This window comes from Eriocheir sinensis, unplaced genomic scaffold (genome assembly GCF_024679095.1).
Source record: "Eriocheir sinensis breed Jianghai 21 unplaced genomic scaffold, ASM2467909v1 Scaffold49, whole genome shotgun sequence".
In the NCBI taxonomy this organism is placed as follows: domain Eukaryota; kingdom Metazoa; phylum Arthropoda; class Malacostraca; order Decapoda; family Varunidae; genus Eriocheir; species Eriocheir sinensis.
In genome coordinates, this window is record NW_026111820.1 from 959,805 (window position 1) to 981,804 (window position 22,000).

General features: G+C 40.9%; 1 protein-coding gene across 2 annotated transcripts in view; it reads right to left on the reverse strand.

Moving 5' to 3' along the window:
- The window catches only part of LOC126992562 (uncharacterized), a 36,559-nt gene extending 15,202 nt beyond the window's left edge, over window positions 1-21,357 (reverse strand). The window contains exons 1-3 of one of the 2 annotated variants that reach the window (XM_050851378.1): window positions 21,209-21,357; window positions 17,686-17,990; window positions 11,315-11,469 (exon numbers count right to left, since the gene is read on the reverse strand). In XM_050851378.1, coding sequence (XP_050707335.1) covers window positions 11,315-11,469; window positions 17,686-17,878 — 348 coding nt within the window. In that variant the 5' untranslated portion in view covers window positions 17,879-17,990; window positions 21,209-21,357. Of the gene's footprint in view, window positions 1-11,314; window positions 11,470-17,685; window positions 17,991-18,575; window positions 18,826-21,208 lie in introns of those variants that run through there. The other variant, XM_050851379.1, reaches the window with a different exon arrangement.
- Window positions 21,358-22,000: the final 643 nt, after the last annotated feature.

Consider the following 22,000-nt stretch of genomic DNA (forward strand, 5'->3'; position numbering starts at 1 on the left):
AATTTTGACTGCTTACCTTTTTGCAAAAGACTGTCTATATCTGTCTCACATGCAACCGTCTTCCTTGTTTTACGATTACTGCTCCATATTCGAAACACTGGCATGCTATAAATGTAACAAAGAGATAATAATACAGGTACTGAATATAAAGCAAAAATGAAGGGCTGCAATCATATAATGCTACACACTCTTTAAAAAAATGTGCTTACTAACATATAGGTAGATATCTTTTTTGTATATATATGTGTGTGTATATATGTATGTATGTATATATATATATATATATATATATATATATATATATATATATATATATATATATATATATATATATATATATATATATATATATATATATATATATATATATATATATATATATATATATATATATATATATATATATATATATATATATATATATATATATATATATATATATATATATATATATATATATATATATATATATATTGCACCTCACAGCAAGGCACAGCATTCAAAATCAGCTTTTATCTTTTAAACTTGTGTCAGCTTGGAAACATAAATACATAATGGGATCAATATTAGGGTGGCCAGCTTGCACTGAATACTGAAACACTAATAGCCCCATCACCTACTCCAATACAACTGCTTTAAATTATACATGTTCAACAAAATGACAGTATCTGTTTGTTACATACATTTCATTATTTACATAATGAACAGGTAGAGGCCAATTATTCACTATACTGCAATAGCTCAAAACTCTTAGCCTTCCAGTTGGTGTCACTACATATGAATTGTAATGGTCATCATAGCCACAATTTGATAGCTTGTCAACTACAAAGAATTTCATCTGATCATACACTAAGTTATGGCACAAAAGACCAAAGACTGGAACCAGATTTTCCCAACTCAGTAGTAATGCTACTCCAGGTTTATATGTATGACCCTTGATACTCACTGCTGGTGACATGTAAGCCAAAAGAGGCTCAACTACTTCCAAATTGTGTTCTAGGAATAAGCTTATACATTTTCCCTTGATATCTGGGAATTTTACTGCAATGTCTACTTCAGTACCTTCTTTAACTATATCCCCAGCATAGAGGAAATTCTCATTGCCAACTTCCAAAAGAGGATTAGAGCAAAGCATTCTGTAACACATATATTTCTGGTGGTACTCTGACATGGACTTTGATATATTTTGAAACAATGCCACTTCTTTTGTTTAAAAAAACCATGCTTCCCTTCAAACCGAAGGCACCACTGATTCCTACCTGGGCCAAATCTCTTAATTTGCTCAGGTATATGAAGGCAGTAATGAAATTTAGGAGTAATTGTCTCAGATGGAAAAATTTCTTGAAATTTGTAATGGTGACTGCTAATCAGCTGGTCTAGCTGTCCGACAGTGTTTAGATCAGCAAGTGGTGACGTAGCTAGCATTGTTATTTGTGAAAGCCGTACAAAATTCTTCCACATCTCATCATCTCTCTTTACTTTATGTCCAATTAAGAATGGTAAAGCATAACACAGGGTCAAGATTGATGCTGAAGTTTGCTTTATTTTCTTATCAGTAGCTAGTTGCTTCTGGTCTATTTTCTCAGGTTTATGACTTGAATCTAGGTATGAAAATGCAAAGTTTTCCATCTGAGCATTCAGATAGGCCAAGCTGAAATAATTCTTGCAATACACAAAACTATACAGCATTAATGCCATTTCATAAGGGACAATGCCTTCTGTTAACACATGCATTGGGTCATGGACAAGGCATTGACTTAATATAAAATCTTTTATATTACTTAGAGCACTAGCTTCTTTAATTCCCCACATTTTACTCCAATACTCCATGGATGCCTTACTCAAAGTCTTCAAAGCAGCTGTTCTCTCACTATGTTCTACAAACTGGCGTTCCTCACATTCTACATGGCTAAATTTTCTCTTCAAGTCAACTTTAGTGACTTCACAAGTTCTGCAAGGCTTGACAGCAAAAGCAACTCCTTCTTTGAAACCTCCCAGCCATTGTGCAGCAAGAGTATCACATGGAACCATTACCAAAGCCCCATATACAGTTTGCTTAGAACCATTTATTTCTATTTATATTCCTTTTTGCTGCATGTCATTCAAAGTATTTAAAAAATCCTGAAGAAGAGTCTTAACTCCAAATTTTCTAATATCCCTGCTTTTGGCTATAGCTACGAGCTGAATAGATGACAGCTTTGATCGAAATTGAGGTGGAATATTTGCTAAGCTGTAGTAAAACATGGAGAGCTTGTGCTTTTTTACATGAGTGCCAAGAGGATTCACTATCTCCATGTCATCATGATTTAATATTATTTGCAATGCATTTACATTCTGCTGAAATACTGTATGCTCCCTAATAAATGTTCCATCACATATATCATGCATCATATCATTTTGTGAGTAATGGGATGTTTGCACTGCTCTTAATACCTCTGGCAATTGTAAGAGAGCCTGAATGCTCTCCTTGAATGGTACATAATATCCAAGCTTCTTTATTTCTCTTGTTTCTCCATTGACTGTTTTACTTTCACTCCCAACTAAAACTTCTTCAGGTGATATCAACTTGCAGTGAGTTTGGTAATATTTATGTATATTATGGTCTGTACTTATATTGCTGAAATCAACATGTTTAATAGACTCCAAAACCTCACTTCCCAATTTTATTCCAGAAGTAGTGACTACCTTATTAACTGCTTGGGTCACATAATGAGACACTAATGGTGATGTGTGTGCAATGATATCATTAACAGCACTCTTTGGAATTCTGTGTTGTGTTTCTAATTTCAATGCATATTCAGCATTCTTTAAAAATGCAAAATTTTCAAAGAGAGTATTTGTTTCATCACTGGGTATATCAAGAACATCTCCAATAACAGATTCTTCACCACCAGTAGCTGCCATATGTTCATCACTGATGCTACCAACTTCTTTGTGGCATCGCCAATTGTGTTGCTTAAAAGCTTTCCAACTTTTAGTAGTGTAAGCACATGTGCCAAGGTTACATGATATTAAGAAATTAGGACTATTTTTGTGCACTCTAAGTATATGATGAATATATCTACTGACTTTTGAAGTAGAGAAAGGGCACATAGAGCAATTATGCATAACAGCACTCATGATTAAAAGGTTTTTTTTTTTTCCTCAGCAGTATGCATCAATTATGTACCATACCAGTAGCTACACCACATGAATGAAAATTAGAGGTCATTCATTACTTCAACTTAGCACGGATGACATTTATGGGCTGAGTTACTGAATTTCTGTATGGAAGGCTATGGCCAATCTCATGCACCAGTTAACTATGACTTCATCTGATCATTTACCCCAGCCAATGGAGATAAGAGGGGGAAGAGAAACTGGGCAACAACAAAAGTTACGGTAACCAGTACACCTGTCAGTAAGCATGTTTGTGTGTGTGTGCAACATATATGTTACAACAACTCCAAAATGTAATAGCTTTACAGTACATACCTTTATACTATTACTCTTTATACACACCTTGCAGCTACCAGTGTTTGAATTACATGGAAACAGAATTGGATCGTCCTGGGTCACCTCCTCACAGCTACACTTGGACTGGTATCCAGCAGCTGGTATCGGTGTGGCCTTTCGAATAGTGCTTTCCCATACACACACCTGTAACAGCAAGAAACAAAGTAGGGATTTGGAGACATTAACTCGTAAAGCGTCAGAGATGTATGATGTACACTAGAAAACTTCTGCCGTTTTCCTGATAAGTTGCACCATCAAAATATGTTCAAATACTGTTCTCATACAAGCATTGCATGTGCTAACATTGATGTTGTCCTATTTGCGTTATTTATGTTTACCTCTCTAGTGTTTTTTTGCTATGTTGTTAAATGCTTGTGAAACACCATCATATGTGAATTGTGACATGCATGTTGCTTTCTTGTATGTAATACAAGTACATGTGATGAAGAAAATGTCTCTGAGTGATGTTTTTGACAATTCGAATCAAGTTTGTTGTGCTTTTGTGTTGGTATTTACTAGATGCCGTTATGGCTCTGAAATATGGTTTATTGAGAATTATGACATGCATGTCGCTATTTTGTAATCAAACTAGTAAAAACAAGTAGATACATATAATGGAGTGGAGGTATATGAGTTGACTTTTATGCCTTTTAAAGAATAACTGCTGATTTTTCCACCATTTGCGGAATATTTTGTGGTTCTAAAAATACCCCTTCCAGGCACTTCTGGGAGCAATGACTGTCATTTCCGTTAATTTCACATCACTTTGGATAAATTTAGCCAAAACAACAACAATAATGAAAAAGTAGTAGTAGTAGTAGTAGTAGTACGTAGTAGTAATCAAAAAAGAAGAAAAAGTAGTAGTAGTAGTAGTAGTAGTTGTAGTTATGATGATGAAGAAGAAGAAGAAGAAGAAGAAGAAGAAGAAGAAGAAGAAGAAGAATATATGAGTATCATTATTATTATTATTATTGATAACATTATTAGTTCTATTATTCTCAAGTTGTTGTTATTATTATTATTATTATTATTATTATTATTATTATTATTATTATTATTATTATTACTGCTAGTAATAGCAGAGATATAGTGGTTGTTGTAGTGGGAGAAATAGTAATAGTTCTAGTAATAAATAGTAATGATAGGTGCAGAATTAATAATAATAATAATAATAATAATAATAATAATAATAATAATAATAATAATAATAATAATAATAAATAATAATAATAATAATAACAATATCATAATATTATCATAATATATCATAATTACCTATTAGAGGTTTTTACTGTTATTCTTGTAATCATCATTATTAGCAATCCTCAGGGTAAATATTTTACAACTTCACCAGTATTTAGATGGCTTTCCTATCTTTTTTTAAGAACATAAGAACATAAGAACGCAGGAGTCTGCAAGAGGCCGGTAGGCCTGTACGAGGCAGCTCCTTTGACCCTAAGCTCCCGTGTATCTAACCCCACCTAATATCGCTGTCCATGAATTTATCTAGTCTATTTTTGAATGTGACAATTGTATTGGCACTCACCACATGACTGCTAAGCCTATTCCACTCATCCACCACCCTATTAGTAAACCAATTTTTGCCTATGTCCCTGTTGAATCTGAATTTATCCAGTTTAAACCCGTTACTTCGTGTCCTACCCGGTTCTCTTACCAACAAAACCTTATGAATGTCTCCCTTATTAAAGCCCTTCATCCATTTATAAACCTCGATCATGTCTCCACGCACCCTTCGCCTTTCTAGAGAATGCAAGTTTAACTGTTTGAGTCTTTCCTCGTATGGCAAGTTTCTCAACCCCTGAATCATCTTAGTCATCCTCCTCTGCACCGATTCTAACATTTTGATATCCATTCTATAGTAGGGTGACCAGAACTGAACCGCATAGTCAAGATGAGGTCTAACTAATGCTAAATATAGTTTGAGGAAGACTTCGGGGCTTCTGTTGCTTACGCTCCTTGAAATAAATCCCAGTACCCTATTAGCTCGATTTCTAGCTTGAATGCATTGTGCCCTTGGACGGAGATCAGAGCTCACTAAGACCCCTAAATCCCTCTCGCATCCAGACCTACTTATGAGAGTGTCATTTAAGCAATAGTTATGTGAGGGGTTGTTCCTACCTACACTCAGAATACTGCACTTCCCTACATTGAACTCCATCTGCCATTTATCCGCCCAGTCATATAATCTGTTGAGTTCACCTTGGAGAATACTAGCGTCCTGATCCGACTCAATTACTCTACCGATCTTGGTATCATCTGCAAATTTACTAACATCACTACTAATTCCTGTGTCTAAGTCATTGATATAAATAATAAACAAAAGTGGACCTAATACCGAAACTTGTGGGACCCCACTCGTAACACATCCCCAGTCAGATCTTTTACCATTGATTTGCACTCTTTGCTTCCTATTGCTAAGCCACGCCTTGACCCAGTTCAAAACTTTACCCTCTACTCCGTGAGCCTGTAATTTAAGCAACAGTCGTTGGTGAGGAACTTTGTCAAACGCTTTACTAAAATCAAGATAGATTACATCATAATTTTCATCTCTGTCAACCGCCTCAAATACTTTATTGTAGAAGGACAAGAGATTGGTGAGGCATGACCTACCTTTTGTGAACCCATGCTGCGAGTCGAATGTTCCTGGCTATTATGGACTCCAGCATCTTCCCTATAACCGATGTTAAGCTAATTGGGCGATAGTTTGAAGCAACTGACCTGTCCCCCTTTTTAAAATCGGCGTCACATTAGCTACTTTCCATAGGCTCGGCACATAGTTAGTATTTACCGACATCTTAAAGATGTCGGTTAGTGGGTCACTGATTATATCACCTAGCTCCTTTAATACCCTCGGAAATATCCCGTCAGGACCTGGCGACTTGTTCTTCTTAAGCTTATCTATCTCATCCTGAACTACTTGCCTGGTAATGATTATATCCTCAATTTATCGCCATCCCCGCCCTCGTACACCTGAACTCTTTCCGGTATAGTCGTTCGATCCTCCTGTGTGAATACTGAAAGGAAGTAGTCGTTCAACAATGTGCTCATATTTTCGTAATTTTCTACTAGCTCCCTGTGTTTGATTTCAGCGGTCCAATTTTCTCCCGTGTTTTTGTTCTATACATCTGAAAGAAGCCATTAGGATTACTTTTCGCCTCATTTGCAACTTTGATCTCATATTTCATTGTTGATATACTCGATTTATTCTTAACTAATCTAGATATTTCGACGTACCGTCCCCTCAGATTTGTTTCCCATTCTTTATTTTCTGATAAATTCCTTCTTTAACCCAATTTCGTGTTTTAGTCCACGAGTCATCCACTTAGGATCATTGTTTTCTTTTCTAAGTGTTCGCTGTGGTATATGCTGTTCTTGCCCCTCTACTATTACTCTAACTAAATTATTGTAAGACATTTCTACCTGGTTCTCCTGGCTCTCCAATCCGCAGTTCTGGCCCTCATGAATCCCTAAATTATCCCAGTTTACCCTTCAAGATGTCTTCGAAGTCCCTCGTAGTTTGCTCTTCTAAAATCTGGCACTAACACTGGGTTTGGATCACGGGTTACCGCCCAGTCTAACCTAAAACGAACCGTTCTGTGATCACTATTTCCTAACTCTCCGCCCACCTCCAACTCACGTAGCAAGTTCCCATTATTGGTTAGGACTAAGTCTAATATGTTATCTCCTCTGGTAGGCTCAGTAACTACCTGCTTAAGGAAATTATCTTGTATAACTTCAAGAAAGTCCTCGGCTTCCAGGTCACCCACTAGATCTTCCCAGTCTATATTCCTATAATTAAAGTCCCCCATTACGCAGACATTTCTACTCGCCCTGCCAATCTCCTGTAGTAATATACTCGTGTCCTGCCTGTTAAGGTTGGGTGGCCTGTATATAACTCCTAGAGTTATTTTTCTTTCCCTTTGTAAACGTCCACCCAAACTGATTCTGAATCCATGTTAGTTTTGACTGAGTTGTTAACTAAACATTTAAGTGAGTCTTTAACATATAGCGCAACTCCACCTCCCTTTCTGCCCCTTCTGTCTTTGTGAAACATCTGATAACCCGTTATTTCAAATTCTGACCTAAAATTTCTATTAGCAAAGTCTATCCATGTCTCAGTGATCGCTATTATGTCAAAATTTTCTGAACAAGCTTCACCCCTTAGTAAGTCTATCTTGTTTCTGAGGCTCCTGCTGTTAGTATAGAAGATTCTTAGCCCGTCCTCTGTTACTCCTCTAGAATTACTTCTAAGCTGCCTGGTTATATTATGAGCTAGATGTCCCCTCCCATTACTCCTCCCCCCCTCGCCTATACTAAAAAATCCCTCAGGGTACCAAGTGCTCGCTCAAGGGAGTCTGAGAGAGCCTCAACACCCTTGAACGTCAAGTGTATCCCGTCACGGGCGTAGAGGGCGTCGTTGCCAAAGAAGAGGTCCCAATTGTCGACGAACAGCCACCCATTTAAATGATAAAGGTATTCATACTGAGTAATTTAAACCCCATATATATCCACTGCAAATTAATGGTTACAGAGATATAAGGACTGATAGGTTAAGTTAATTTACCCTTATAATAGCTAACCGAGGGCTCACATGGGGATAAAACCACCCTGTTAGGCTTGGTTAAAATAGGCTTGATCAGTTCTGTTCAATATCGAAATAGTTACAGCTGAATAGAAAGCAAAAAAGCTTGATTTAAGCATCTAGGGAGGCGGTGGCCGAGTGGATAGGGTGGTGAGTGTGGGGTGGGACTGATGTCGACGCATGGGTTCGAATCCCCACCAGTGCTACCTTAAAACTTTGTGTCATTTGCCGAGTGGCTTAAAATCACCTACATGTCACCCTGACACCCAAGTTCTAGTTGCATCTGTATCTATAAAATTCACTGTATGTCTGTCTGTGTGTGTTTGTTTGTTTGTTTGTTTGTTTGTGTGTTGATTTTTTCATCACTGACACACCGTCAGAGCCAGCTCAACCAAACTTGGCATGCAGATACCTGGGTACCTCTGGATTGTCCTCGGGGGGTCTAAATTTGAGTACCCCCTTCGGTTACCACGTTACAGGACGTGCCATGTGAAGAGAAACTTTAATGAAAACATACTTTCCCTCATAGCGACTTAATGGTTGGTCTGATCCCATTTTTGAGGGCATACTTCCTTTGCGGAAGAAAGAGATCTACAACTTTGCTCTCTATGAAAATTTCTGTATCTGTGACGCAAATGGTGGTTTTTTTTTTGCACTTTTATGTTATTTTTGGGCACTCATGTTACGGTTGAATTACTTTGCCTCATAGCGACTTAATGGTTCCACTAATGCACCTTTCCTTATAATCATTCTTTCTATAAACAATGCCTGTACAACTTTGCTCTCAATATAAAATTCTGTATCTGTGACACAAAATGCGCTATTCGGTATTTTTATGTTACCGCTTAGGGTACCGTTAACTTATAAAAAGCGGAAAAACGCAATTTGTTACTTTTTTATTGATAGCGAAGTTATAGAGCTATTTTCTCGAAACAGAATGGTTATTATAAAAAGTGCATCTCGGGAACTGTTAAATCTCTGTGATCCAAAGTATTTAAATGGTACCATGAACGTGGCCAAAAATAACACAAAAGTGATGTAACGGTTCTCTCTCTCTCGCTCTCTCTCTCCCTCAACAGAAAAAGACACACACACACACACACACACACACACACACAGAGAGAGAGAGAGAGAGAGAGAGAGAGAGAGAGAGAGAGAGAGAGAGAGAGAGAAAACAACCCGGGCAACGCCGGGTAACTCAGCTAGTATGCAATAAAGATGAGCTTTGGGGTGTATAGCATGGGCCTTTCAGGTGCCACTATAAACCCTCGCCCGCACACCAACGGGCCTGCCTCTGACCAACATCCAAGTGGCAGACACGCCTACGGTGCATAAGGGCTAGGATGTAAAAAAAAAAAAAAATAAATAAATAAAAATAAAATAAAAAAAAGCGACCCGTCCCTGACCCATGACGGCCATTGTGAGACGCAGAGACCGGTGAAGTTGTAAAAACTTACCATGCTCAGCGGCAAAGGCTACAATAAGCCGATAAAATACTCCAACACAGAAAACTAACAACGGATTGACGAACCAAGTCTCTCTCTCTCTCTCTCTCTCTCTCTCTCTCTCTCTCTCTCTCTCTCTCTCTCTCTCTCTCTCTCTCTCTCTCTCTCTCTCTCTCTCTCTCTCATAACCTCTTGTTATTAATGTAACTAACTTACTTGTAATAGTGCGATATTCATTATCAGTTGACAGGCAGGGATGGCCAGGTAGAAAACTTTGTAAATTTTAAAACTCCACCACTGTCATCAGTCTCCGCGTTTTAAGATGGCCGTTCCTGGATCAAGATTTTCTTTCTTTTCCGCTAAAACTCTTACCATAGTTAACAGAACTAATCGAACCTATTAAAACCTAACCTAACAGGGTGGTTTCATCCCCATGCGAGCCTGCGGTTTGCTATTATAAGGGGATATTAACCTATCAATCCCTACCTAGTCACAGTGCAGGAATATTCACAACCTCAAGAACACTCACACGTACCTTGACCTGTTGTTGTTTTTCTTCGAGGCTATCGCTGGTGGGACACTTGGCCAGTGTTCTTCAAAAAGTGTGGAAGTAATTGAAACAACCGCGTGCGTCCCTCCGGCCTCCACCGTTGAACTGCGTATACAAGACTCCGACGCGTATCTCATGAGCGTGTTCGTTTTCGTGTCGATGCGTAACGACAGTTGCTTTCATTAAACTAAATATATAACCATTCACCGTTTCAGTAACCATGTGACTGCTTTTGTAATTAGCAAGTCATTTTGATATTAAGAACTAGACAATTATTTTACAAGAAGCGTGGATAAGTATTTCACAAAAAACATTCATGTTGGGATGGATTTCGAACGATTGGTGCTGAAATAAGTGAGAGTTAGGATACTAAATCTCAAGCTTTTGGTAATTTTACTGGAAAGTCATCTAGCCTAAGTTCTATGGAAAAGATATTCAGTGCAAACATTCAGTGACTAAAACCCTTTGTTTCTGTCAGAAAAGAATTAGCATTCTGTAATGAGTTTCATTGCTAGCACACGTTGTGAGGCGTTGTTAAGTGAACACACGTGTTTATTTTTGTGATGTTCAGATAAAAACAAGTGTGTTTTAAGACACCCTTAAATCGCGTAATGATAATACATTATCTGTATACTTTGTCACATTTATTGATGTTCACCATATGTTATTTCATCATTATGACGTATTCAAACCATGCGTTCATTTGTATTGCATCCACATATCTATCTATCTACATCTTTCTATCTATCTATCTATCTATCTATCTATCTATCTCTCTCTCTCTCTCTATATATATATATATATATATATATATATATATATATATATATATATATATATATATATATATATATATATATATATATATATATATATATATATATATGGAATTATTTGATCATTTCCATTATAATATGCAGGGAAAATGTAGTGCTGTACATTAAACATATATTGTGTTTTACGTAAAACGTGTGAAGTGTTTTACATAAAACATAGTCGTTTCATAATAAACATTAAGTGTTGCATAAAATACATCTGGTATATTTCCTTGTTTTTACAAAAACAACTGTGTTTGCCTAAAAACACACAAAAAAGTATTTACATGTTGAAAGAAAAACATTATTTTTTACAGTGTATAAAAAAGTTGAGGAGTGGCCAAAAGAAATCAATTTACTATTACTACTACTACTACTACTACTACTACTACTACACAGCACTCACCCGTCCAGTCTTGAGGTGAGCTGCTTGGCCAGGAAGGGAGAGTGTGGATGGGGCAGCCGTGGCCACCCTCGCTGTGCTGGCCTCTGCCCTGCTTGACGATGGCCTGCCCTGTATGCTGGGGCCATTGCCATTCTTGTGCCTCAGCCCCACACACCCTGAGGAGAGGAGGGCAGTGTGTGAGGGGGAATTGCTCACAAAGAGACTGCTGGGGGAGTGGACCGGGCCTGACTCTTGGCTGTGTGAAGGGTACAGGCAGGAGGAGAGGGAGGGAGTTAGGGAGAGAGGTGGGGAGGGAGAGAGGGAGGGAAAAGAAGGGAGGGAGAGAAGGAAGTAAGGAGAGAGAGAAAAATAGAAGGGAAAGAGAGAGAGAGAGAGAGAGAGAGAGAGAGAGAGAGAGAGAGAGAGAGAGAGAGAGAGAGAGTTGACAATGTAATTTTTTTGTTTGTTTTAACAATAAAGGAAGGAGATCAAAGACAACAAAAAGGAAGTGTATAAAAAGCCCACTAATCGCTGTTCCTATAAAAGAGAGAAGTACAGACACAGGTTTCTGAGGCTACTGACAGCAATCTCTACTCTGTTCCCTCCTACTATCTCTATCCTAAATTTCAATCCAAAGCTGGATGTTGCGCCTACGTGCGCAACGACATCACTTGCTCTCGTGCCCACGACCTTGACTCTTCTGAATTTTCCACCATCTGGTTAAGACTTCACTGTCATTCTATTACTAAATACATCTGTGCTGTTTATCTCTCACCTAACTCTACCAACTATGTAAAATTCTTTGACTATTTGAATTCTAAAGTGGAGCACATCTTGACCCACTCTCCCTTCGCTGAAATCTCCATCCTAGGAGATTTCAATGTTCACCACCAGCTTTGGCTTTCATCCTCTTTCACTGACCATCCTGGTGAACAAGCCTACAACTTTGCTATCCTCAACGACCTAGAGCAGTTGGTCCAGCACCCTACACGTATTCCCGACCGTCTTGGAGATCGGCCCAACATTCTAGACCTCTTCCTTACCTCAAACCCTTCTGCTTATTCTGTCAAACTGTTCTCTCCGTTGGGCTCCTCCGATCACAATCTTATTTCTGCATCCTGTCCTATCGCTCCTGTACACCCTCTGGACCCACCGAAGAGGCGATGCTTCTGGCATTTTGCTTCAGCTCGGTGGGACGACCTGAGGATGTACTTTTCCGATTTCCGTGGAATGATTATTGCTTCCAGGATAGAGACCCTCTGTGTGTGCTCAGCGCATCACAGAGGTGATTGTCTCTGGAATGGAGGCATACATTCCTCGTTCTTTCTCTACTCCTCACGCTAAAAAGCCTTGGTTTAATCATGCTTGTTCTCGTGCTGTCAATGATAGAGAGGTAGCTCACAAAAGGTACCAGAGCCTTCAAACTAATGCTAATTATGAACTTTACATTTCTGCCCGAAATCGTGCCAAATCTATTCTCCGACTAACCAAAAATTCTTTCATTAATAGAAAATGTCAAAACCTTGCTTTCTCTAACTCTTCCCGTGACTTCTGGCATCTAGCCAAAAACATCTCCTCCAACTTCACTTCTTCATCTTTCTCTCCACTCCTCAGTCCTGACGGCAACACTGCCGTCTCATCTATCTCTAAGGCTGAATTCTTCTCTCAAACTTTTCTAAAACTCCACTCTGGACGATTCTGGGCATATTCCTCCTACTCATCCCCCCTCTGACTCCTTTATGCCTGTTATAAAGATTCTTCAAAATGATGTTTTCTATGCCCTCTCTGGCCTCAATCCTCAGAAGGCTTATGGACCTGATGGAGTGCCTCCTATTGTCCTTAAAAACTGTGCCTCCGTGCTATCACCCTGCCTGGTCAAACTCTTTCGCCTCTGCCTGTCAACATCTACCTTTCCTTCTTGCTGGAAGTATGCCTTCATACAGCCTGTACCTAAGAAGGGTGACCGCTCCATTCCCTCAAACTACCGTCCTATTGCTTTACTTTCTTGTCTATCTAAAGCTTTTGAATCAATCCTTAACCGGAAGATTCAAAACCACCTTTCCACTTCTGACCTTCTATCTGATCGCCAGTATGGGTTCCGCAAGGGCGTTCTACTGGTGATCTCCTAATTCTTAACTGACTCTTGGTCATCCTCTCTTACCCGTTTCGGTGAAACTTTTGCTATTGCGCTGGACATATCAAAAGCTTTTGATAGGGTCTGGCACAAATCTTTGCTTTCTAAACTACCCTCCTACGGTTTCTATCCTTCTCTCTGTACCTTTATCTCCAGTTTCCTTTCTGACCGTTCTATTTCTGCCGTGGTAGACGGTCACTGTTCTTCCCCTAAATCTATTAACAGTGGTGTCCCACAGGGTTCTGTCCTATCTCCCACTCTTTTTCTGTTGTTCATTGATGATCTTCTTTCCAAAACGAACTGTCCTATCCATTCCTACGCCGATGATTCCACTCTGCATTATTCAACTTCTTTTAATAGAAGACCCACCCTTCAGGAACTTAACGACTCAAGGCTGGAGGCTGCAGAACGCTTAGCCTCAGACCTTACTATTATTTCCGATTGGGGCAAGAAGAACCTGGTGTCCTTCAACGCCTCAAAAACACAGTTTCTCCACCTATCCACTCGACACAATCTTCCAAACAACTATCCCCTATTCTTTGACAACACCCAGCTATCACCTTCCTCAACACTAAACATCCTCGGTCTATCCTTAACTCAAAATTTTAACTGGAAACTTCATATCTCATCTCTTACTAAATCAGCTTCCTCGAGGCTGGGCGTTCTGTACCGTCTCCGCCAGTTCTTCTCCCCTGCACAGTTGCTGTCCATATACAGGGGCCTTGTCCGCCCTCGTATGGAGTATGCATCTCACTCCACTCCACTCACACAGCTCTTCTGGACAGAGTGGAGGCTAAGGCTCTTCGTCTCATCAGCTCTCCTCCTCATACTGATAGTCTTCTACCTCTTAAATTCCGCCGCAATGTTGCCTCTCTTTCTATCTTCTATCGATATTTCCACGCTGACTGCTCTTCTGAACTTGCTAACTGCATGCCTCCCCCCCTCCCGCGGCCCCGTTGCACTCTACTTTCTACTCATGCTCATCCCTATACTGTCCAAACCCCTTATGCAAGAGTTAACCAGCATCTTCACTCTTTCATCCCTCACGCTGGTAAACTCTGGAACAATCTTCCTTCATCTGTATTTCCTCCTGCCTACGACTTGAACTCTTTCAAGAGGAGGGTATCAGGACACCTCTCCTCCCGAAATTAACCTCTGATTTTGGACACTTCTTTAACCTCTGTTCGGGAGCAGTGATTAGCAGGCCTTTTTCTTTTTTTTTCTTTGCGCCCTTGAGCTGTCTCCTTAGCTGTAAAAAAAAAAAAAAAAAAAAAAAAAAGTCCAACCAAATTGTGGAGTCCATTTGGGCGCAGGCTCCCGCGGGTCCTTTCCTCCCTCTGCTCTGCCACACAGGCCAACACCTGTCTCTTGCTCTCACATGTAAGGTAAAGGTAACATAGGAGAGGAAGGGACAGGTGTTGGGACTGTGTGGCAGAGCGGAGGGGAGAAATGGATCCGTGGGAGCCTCCGTCCAAACGGACCCGACAATTTGGTTGGACTATAGGGATGTACCGACACCAAAATTTTGACCGATACTGATACCCCAATATTTGACCGATACCGATACCTGTGCACTGATTAAATTTTTATACAACAACTCCAGCCGCTAAAGGGCAACATCAAATGTTAAAAAAAAAGACCCACTACTCGTTGCTCCACCATAGAAGGGAAGTGTTAACACACACCCCCATGAGTTTCGACAAGGGGCGAGAGAGGAGGCGCCTCATGAGGTCTACTTGACTCAACTAGGTTAGCTTTATTAATTGCCACACATTTAGGCAGAAGACTGTGAAGAGATCCCCAGACCCTGGCAGCGTGCTCCGCTGCGGAGCGACCGTCTGACCGACTGAGGCAGCCAATTGAGGCAAGTGAGGCGAGTGGAGGGGCTCCGCCAATCCCGCGCCGAAGCTACTAAACCTGTATTGTACGCGTCCGCGGTGCCAAAGGCTACACTGTATACTAAGTATTATACACAGTACCCTCTTGAGTTTCGCGCTTGCTTCATTCCGAAGGTATGGCGCTAAACTCGAGGATCGCGAAACTCGAGGTATTGAAATCCATGTAAGAGCGCTCATTGGTTACGACCTGTGGAAACTAAAGACTTTTTTTTTTTTTTTACTTTACTCCCTTGTTATCACAAATTTTTCGACTTTACTCCCTTGTTATCTCAAAATACGTACCTTGGTAATAGGCAGAAAATTGGAAGTGAGAACAGGTTGTTTTAAGCCGCAGTTGAAGGCGGCTGTCTCACAATTGGCTGGCAGTTCTGAAATTCTGAATACACGCTTGTGATCCACGTGGTGTTGTCTGCTAAAGTAAGGGTGGTCGCTCGCGGTCACCCGTGGGACAGTTGGACAAATCTATATTTTTCTGGTAGTTTTCTTTGTTATGAAATAATCTGGTAACTCTTTATGTTAAAAATCATTAAATCACTCATATCATGATTGACTTTTCAATGCCTATTGAATGTAAACCGCTGCCGCTGCCGCAAAATAGCTCCCAGAGAGGCTCAACTTGCTTACTGTTTCCATATTTCCCTCACCGCTCACAAAGATCACAAGCAGACAGACTAGAACAAAACCAGGCAAATTAATACTTTTAATGCTGTGTATTCCCACAGCGCGCATGTGTGGTGGACAGCAGAATGACTAATTTCATCGGGGAGATATTTCTCGCAACACCGGCCAGTGTAGTGGACGTTCTTCTTCTTCTTTTGACCTGTAATGCTTTGTATCGCTTCCTAGGTCCTCCTTCTCCACAACATGCACTTGGGGCCGCTTTCACAGTCATTTTGTTTGCTTTGGTCGTTAACAATGGTGGCGATCGCCGCTATGGTATTTCCACGTGAAACTGGTCAATGGGTAGTGGTGGCTCCAGGGTTAGCCCAGCCCCGCACTAACCAAACACTTTCAACATCTCTCGCTGCGTGTGCAGCCGCCACTACCCCGTCGGCCAGTTTCACGTGAAATACTAAGCGACGTCACAACATTACCAGATTGTCGTACTCAGCCGATTATATTTCCCGACATCTTACCCCTAAACTGTCTTCTGGGCTGCAATAACGAAACTCATTTATAGTTATCATTAAGAGTTAGAACTTGATGTTTCCTGGCAATAGTTAGGCGTCAGAAACCGATAAATACTATGCTTGAGTACAACAGTCTGGCAACGGTGAGCGGCGATCGCCGCCATTGGTAACGATCAAAACAAACAAGTGACTGTGGAAGCAGCCCTAAGTTACCTAACAGTGCGCACTTATACACTTCACCCTGAGCTTAGGTGTTTTCTATCCTTTTCTCTCGCTGATTTTGCTGATCTATGCCCTTTTGCTACTTTTCACTATTACTTTTCACCATCGCTGCCATGCATTACAGGTCAAAAGAAGAAGAAGAAGAAGAAGAGGAAACAACGCCGGGAGATCTACAATTTTCACTGACTGGAGAAAAAGTTTTCTGGACTATGGTTCCCCAGCACGGGGTGTTCTCTTATCTTGTTAATCAAGTAGTGAGCAAAGCAGCTCTGCCAGTCCAATTTACGAGTCTCTTGGTGGGCCATCTTCCACTGCTCCTCAGCCACTGCCGTCGTCTGTTTGTTTACATGCAGCCGTGAGGTACCCACGCTCATATTCACAACCGTTTTCCGTTCATAAGGACAACCAACAACTTGCTCCCGGTTGGGCATACAGGCAACCGCGGTTGCCCATAGCACCAATGGCTGGACACCGCCTTTAGGGCAGCACACATGACGCCGGCGGTAGGTAGACGTGACCCGTATATTTCAGAGCAACGCGAAACTCGTGGCGGTAATGCGTGAAACTCGTGATGTAAGAATTTAGGACTAAACACTAAACTAGAGGATCGCGAAACTCGGATAGCGCGAAACTCGAGAGGGTACTGTGCTTGTATTGAAAGTAATATGAATCATATCGTTTAAAGTGATGAAAATTAAATCACGGAAAATTCCAAACTATGTAGTATCATGATACTAGATAATTACACTTTTCTAATATTTTTTCAGTAATTTAGAAAATCAAATTTCTATTGAACAAAATTATATTTGCAACGAGTGACATGCAACGTACAAAACTACTTCAGGTATCGGTATCAGCAGAAAATCAGCCGATACCAATATTCATATAATGTGCCGATACCAATACTCATAAAATGTGCCGATACCACCGATACCAATACATCGGCACATCCCTAGTAAAAAGAGGCCAAAGGAGAGGTCAGAGTGCTTAAGAATACTGCTTGCTTACCTGCCTTGCCCTGCGCCCCGGCAAGGGTTGTGCGCATCTTCTCCAGCAGCATGAAGGCCTGCCTCTGGTCGCCTTGGCTGGGGCTTCTCATCAGATGCCTCCGCTCTGCAGATTTCATTCTTGGCGGCTCCCTGCGCGGCCGTCCTCCACAGAGTGGGGTCACACGCCTCCCTGAACCGTGACGCCTCCTCATCTGAGCTGCTGGAGCCAGACGTGGTCCTCGGCAACACAGCTTCTTAGTCTTCTTGAGGGCTCTATCACTGTGAGCGGCCTGGCAGGTGCTCACGCTCCCCTACACTGCACACCTGGGGACAAGCATTGCACTGAATGACACACCCAGAGTAATACCCCATCCCTCTCTCCTTGGCCCCACCGTGATACCTTACTAGATTTACATACTTGGCTTCTCTTATTTCAACAACACATCAGAGCTTGACACTTTTTGCTCGGACAAAGCGTACTCTTCAACTTCTTCTCCTACTATTGTCCATGGAAATGGCTAAACGGGAGTCAAGTGGAGGAATGCTCCTGTTATGTGGCGTTAGGTCTAATTAGATTATTATTATTATTATTATTATTATTATTATTATTATTATTATTATTATTATTATTATTATTATTATTATTATTATTATTATCATTATTATCATCATTATTACTGAGATTCATGAAAGGGCTCCGATTACCTAACCTAATCAAAACAAACTCCTACCTAATATAACCTAACTTGACTCAACCTAACTAAAGCATATCTAACAGAACTATAACCTAATATAACCTAGCCCCCCAAGCTGCCATGTGCTAGGCCGCACTCTTATACTTTATACTGTTATACATCAATATTTTGCAGTTTCTTTAGTTTTCTGTAAGGTATTAACCCTTTCACGCACCAAAAGATTAATAAGTTTCTCTTTCCACTGCGACATCCGTCTGGGGCTCCCCAGGGGGCGTTGCGGAATGGCCTGACTGTGCGGCGAAAGAAAAATTCATGTTATCAATTTCAGCCTCGGGTATTCTTTTTTCCTGGCATTATTATACATCGTTCATTTTGGAAGAGATTATTCTGCCTTATGAAGGAAAAAATATCAAGAAATGCAAATAAATAGCAAAGTTTACCAACTTCGAAAAAAAAATTGATTAAAGAAAAATAAGAAATGCTTACGTTCATCATCTCGTAGCTCAAAACTTCCGGAGACGACTTTTTATGACTTACATGCCAATAAAAGAGGATTATTTTTATGAGGATTCCAGCGTTAGTATTGGAATTTTCATATGACCAGTAATTCTTGAGAAAATGGAGGAAAACTTTATTTTTCTATCTCTTCTGTTCTCTTCAGTAGAAGAAACAGCTCAAGGGCAGCAAACACAACACAACGGGCAGGTCAAGGCGGTCAAAATAGAAGTCAATTTTGTCTGGAATGGAGTTTTGATAATAATAATAGACATAACTATTAGCGCACCGCACTTATTTGCTGTCTGGAACAACTTCGCCAGACGCAATAATAATCATAATAAATAACACTAAGTCTCTCCCTGACACTCTCTGCTGGAGTTTTTTTTCACTGTTTCCACCATCACCATCATAATCATCATCATGCTCTGTACAAGTGTGTCTCATTAACTTTACTTGATAGTTTCTTAGCCAGATTTTCTAATAGTAAGAGTTACTTGTCCCTACGAAAATAAAACAAAATATCGTATCACGGCACGATCACTTTACATCGGAAGTAAGAATAAATTTCACCAAACTGTAATCCAGGCTTACCAGGCTCCAGAGACAATTTAAAGGGGCAACAGTCCGTGCTCACAGGCTGCCTGCTGAGAGGCAACTCAGCCACGGGCAATTATCACATCAAATCCAACGGCACGAGAGAGTTGACCATTAGTTTATTTTATAGGTCTAGCTTGGATCTTTGATTAAAAAAAAATTGATGCAATTTTGAACGATACTTTATTTTTGGCGATTTTTTAAAAAGTTTTTTGACGCGTTTCGAGTCAAAAGCTCAGATGTAGACGATTCCATTTTGACGGGAATGGCATCATGGTGCATGAAAGGATTAATTACTGCATTGCACTAGAGTAATATAATACCGTACAACACATAATATAATGTAAGAATTAGCCTCATGCGAGATGGCTGCCCTTATTTCCATATCAGCCTCCATCCCACATGAGGTTAACTCTGACATTATGTTTTGTATCATTACTCTCAATGCAGCGCAGTAACTACTAACTAATGACTTTTGGAAAATTGAATACCAAAATAATGATGTATAAAGTTAATGACCGCAGCCTAGCTCATCATATTTTGGCAGCGGAGGGCCAGGTTAGATTATATTAGATTCTGATTTATCAAATTTGTTAAGTTCAATTGTTTACAATAAATATGTGATACACCATTGCTGACCATGGCAGAAGAGGAAGCGACGGTCATCATCATATTTTACGAGAGGGCTGCCTTTAGTGCCATATTAGCAGAAAAATTACACTAACACTAAGGAGCGGCAATAAAGGAAATATTGGCTGTTGTTGAAAAAGGGTCAGCCACCTCTTGCTGTGTTAAAATACATTATGGATGCTTTTTTTGTCCCTGAATGCAATGCAGTAAAGAATGACTTTCAGTTATTAGAAGAAATTTTGATATAACAATGCAAAACACGAAAACACGGGAGGGGCGTTAGGTAGGTTGTTAAGTTAGATTAGTTTAACACGTTTAGTGCAGCGCGGCTGACTACCCTTCACCCTTCACATATTCCAGAGTATTAAATATGGATAGACGGATGTTCTACGGCCACTCAGCGTCATCTGCAGAGAATGTCAATGACCCCGATGATGATGCAGGTTTGGATGATTCATCTGATTCAACCTCCAGGACAGAAATGATATCAGTAATGAAGGCAGCAAGGTGGCTTCAAAGATAGCATAAAAGGTGTCCACTTTCTGTCAGGTGTGTGAGGGAAACCCATACATGTGTGTCTCATGTTTTGCCACCAAGCATGCTTGAAATGGAACTGGCATTGTATAGCTTATAAATTATTTACCCCAAACACACAACACGTACCATGCGAAACAACCTGTATTGCTGGCCGGGATTTATATAACCAGCCACCTAAAACATTAAAGAAACAACTCCCTAGTAGAACACACGCCCCACCTTGACTCTCACCACACACCTGTACACCCAACACCTGCCCCAACACTCACACAGCCCCCAACACCTGCCCCAACACTCACACAGCCCCCAACACCTGCCCCAACACTCACACAGCCCCCAACACCTGCCCCAACACTCACACAGCCCCCAACACCTGCCCCAAAACTCACACTGCCCCAAACACCTGCCCCAACACTCACACAGCCCCCAACACCTGCCCCAACACCTGCCCCAACACTCACACAGCCCCCAACACCTGCCCCAACACTCACACAGCCCCCAACACCTGCCCCAACACTCACACAGCCCCCAACACCTGCCCCAACACTCACACAGCCCCCAACACCTGCCACAGTGCCTGTGAGTCACCTGTCACCAGTAATAATAGGAGGATGCGGCGGAACGCGACACCGCCCCGGTGGCTGGCCGCCCTGGCGCGGCGGCCGAGAGGTAAACAAACACCTTTTTCCCTCCTCAACACCTTTAGCGGCTTACTTAAGGGCTGCCATTGTCTGTGAAGTCTCGTACGCAGCTGTTGTAGGCTGGAGCACTGTAGTAATACTCGGATATAGCGTAAAATACCTGCAATAATGAGGAAGCTGGATTCAAGACAATTAGAGGCGGCCTTGAACTTGATATTGACGTCACAGGTGACTTGGGATTCCTTGCCTTTGTAACGGGGGCAGCTGCTGAGAAAGAAAAAGAAAAATCAGAACACACATAAGAACATAAGAAAATAAGAAAATAGGGAGCCTGCAAGAGGCCGGGTGGCCAACACAGGGCAGCTCCAGAATCCCCCACTACTCACGGTGGGTGAGGTGTTACAGGGGTTACAGGTAGAGGCTTGATCCTCGTTATACCGGCGGTACCCAGGCACGCATCCAGCACCCCGTCACCTTACTGCACCCACACCTCACTGCCACCTGTCGTCCTCGTCCATGTAGCTATCCAGTCTACTCTTAAAACAAGCTATCGTCCCTGCACCAACTATGTGATTGCTGAGTCTATTCCATTCCCCCACCACCCTATTACTAAACCAATGCTTGCCTATATATCTCCTAAATCTATACTTTTCTAATTTAAATCCATTACTGCGAGTTCTATCCTGCTGCTGGCTAATTCTCAGTACTTTATTTATATCGCCTTTGTTGTAACCCTTGA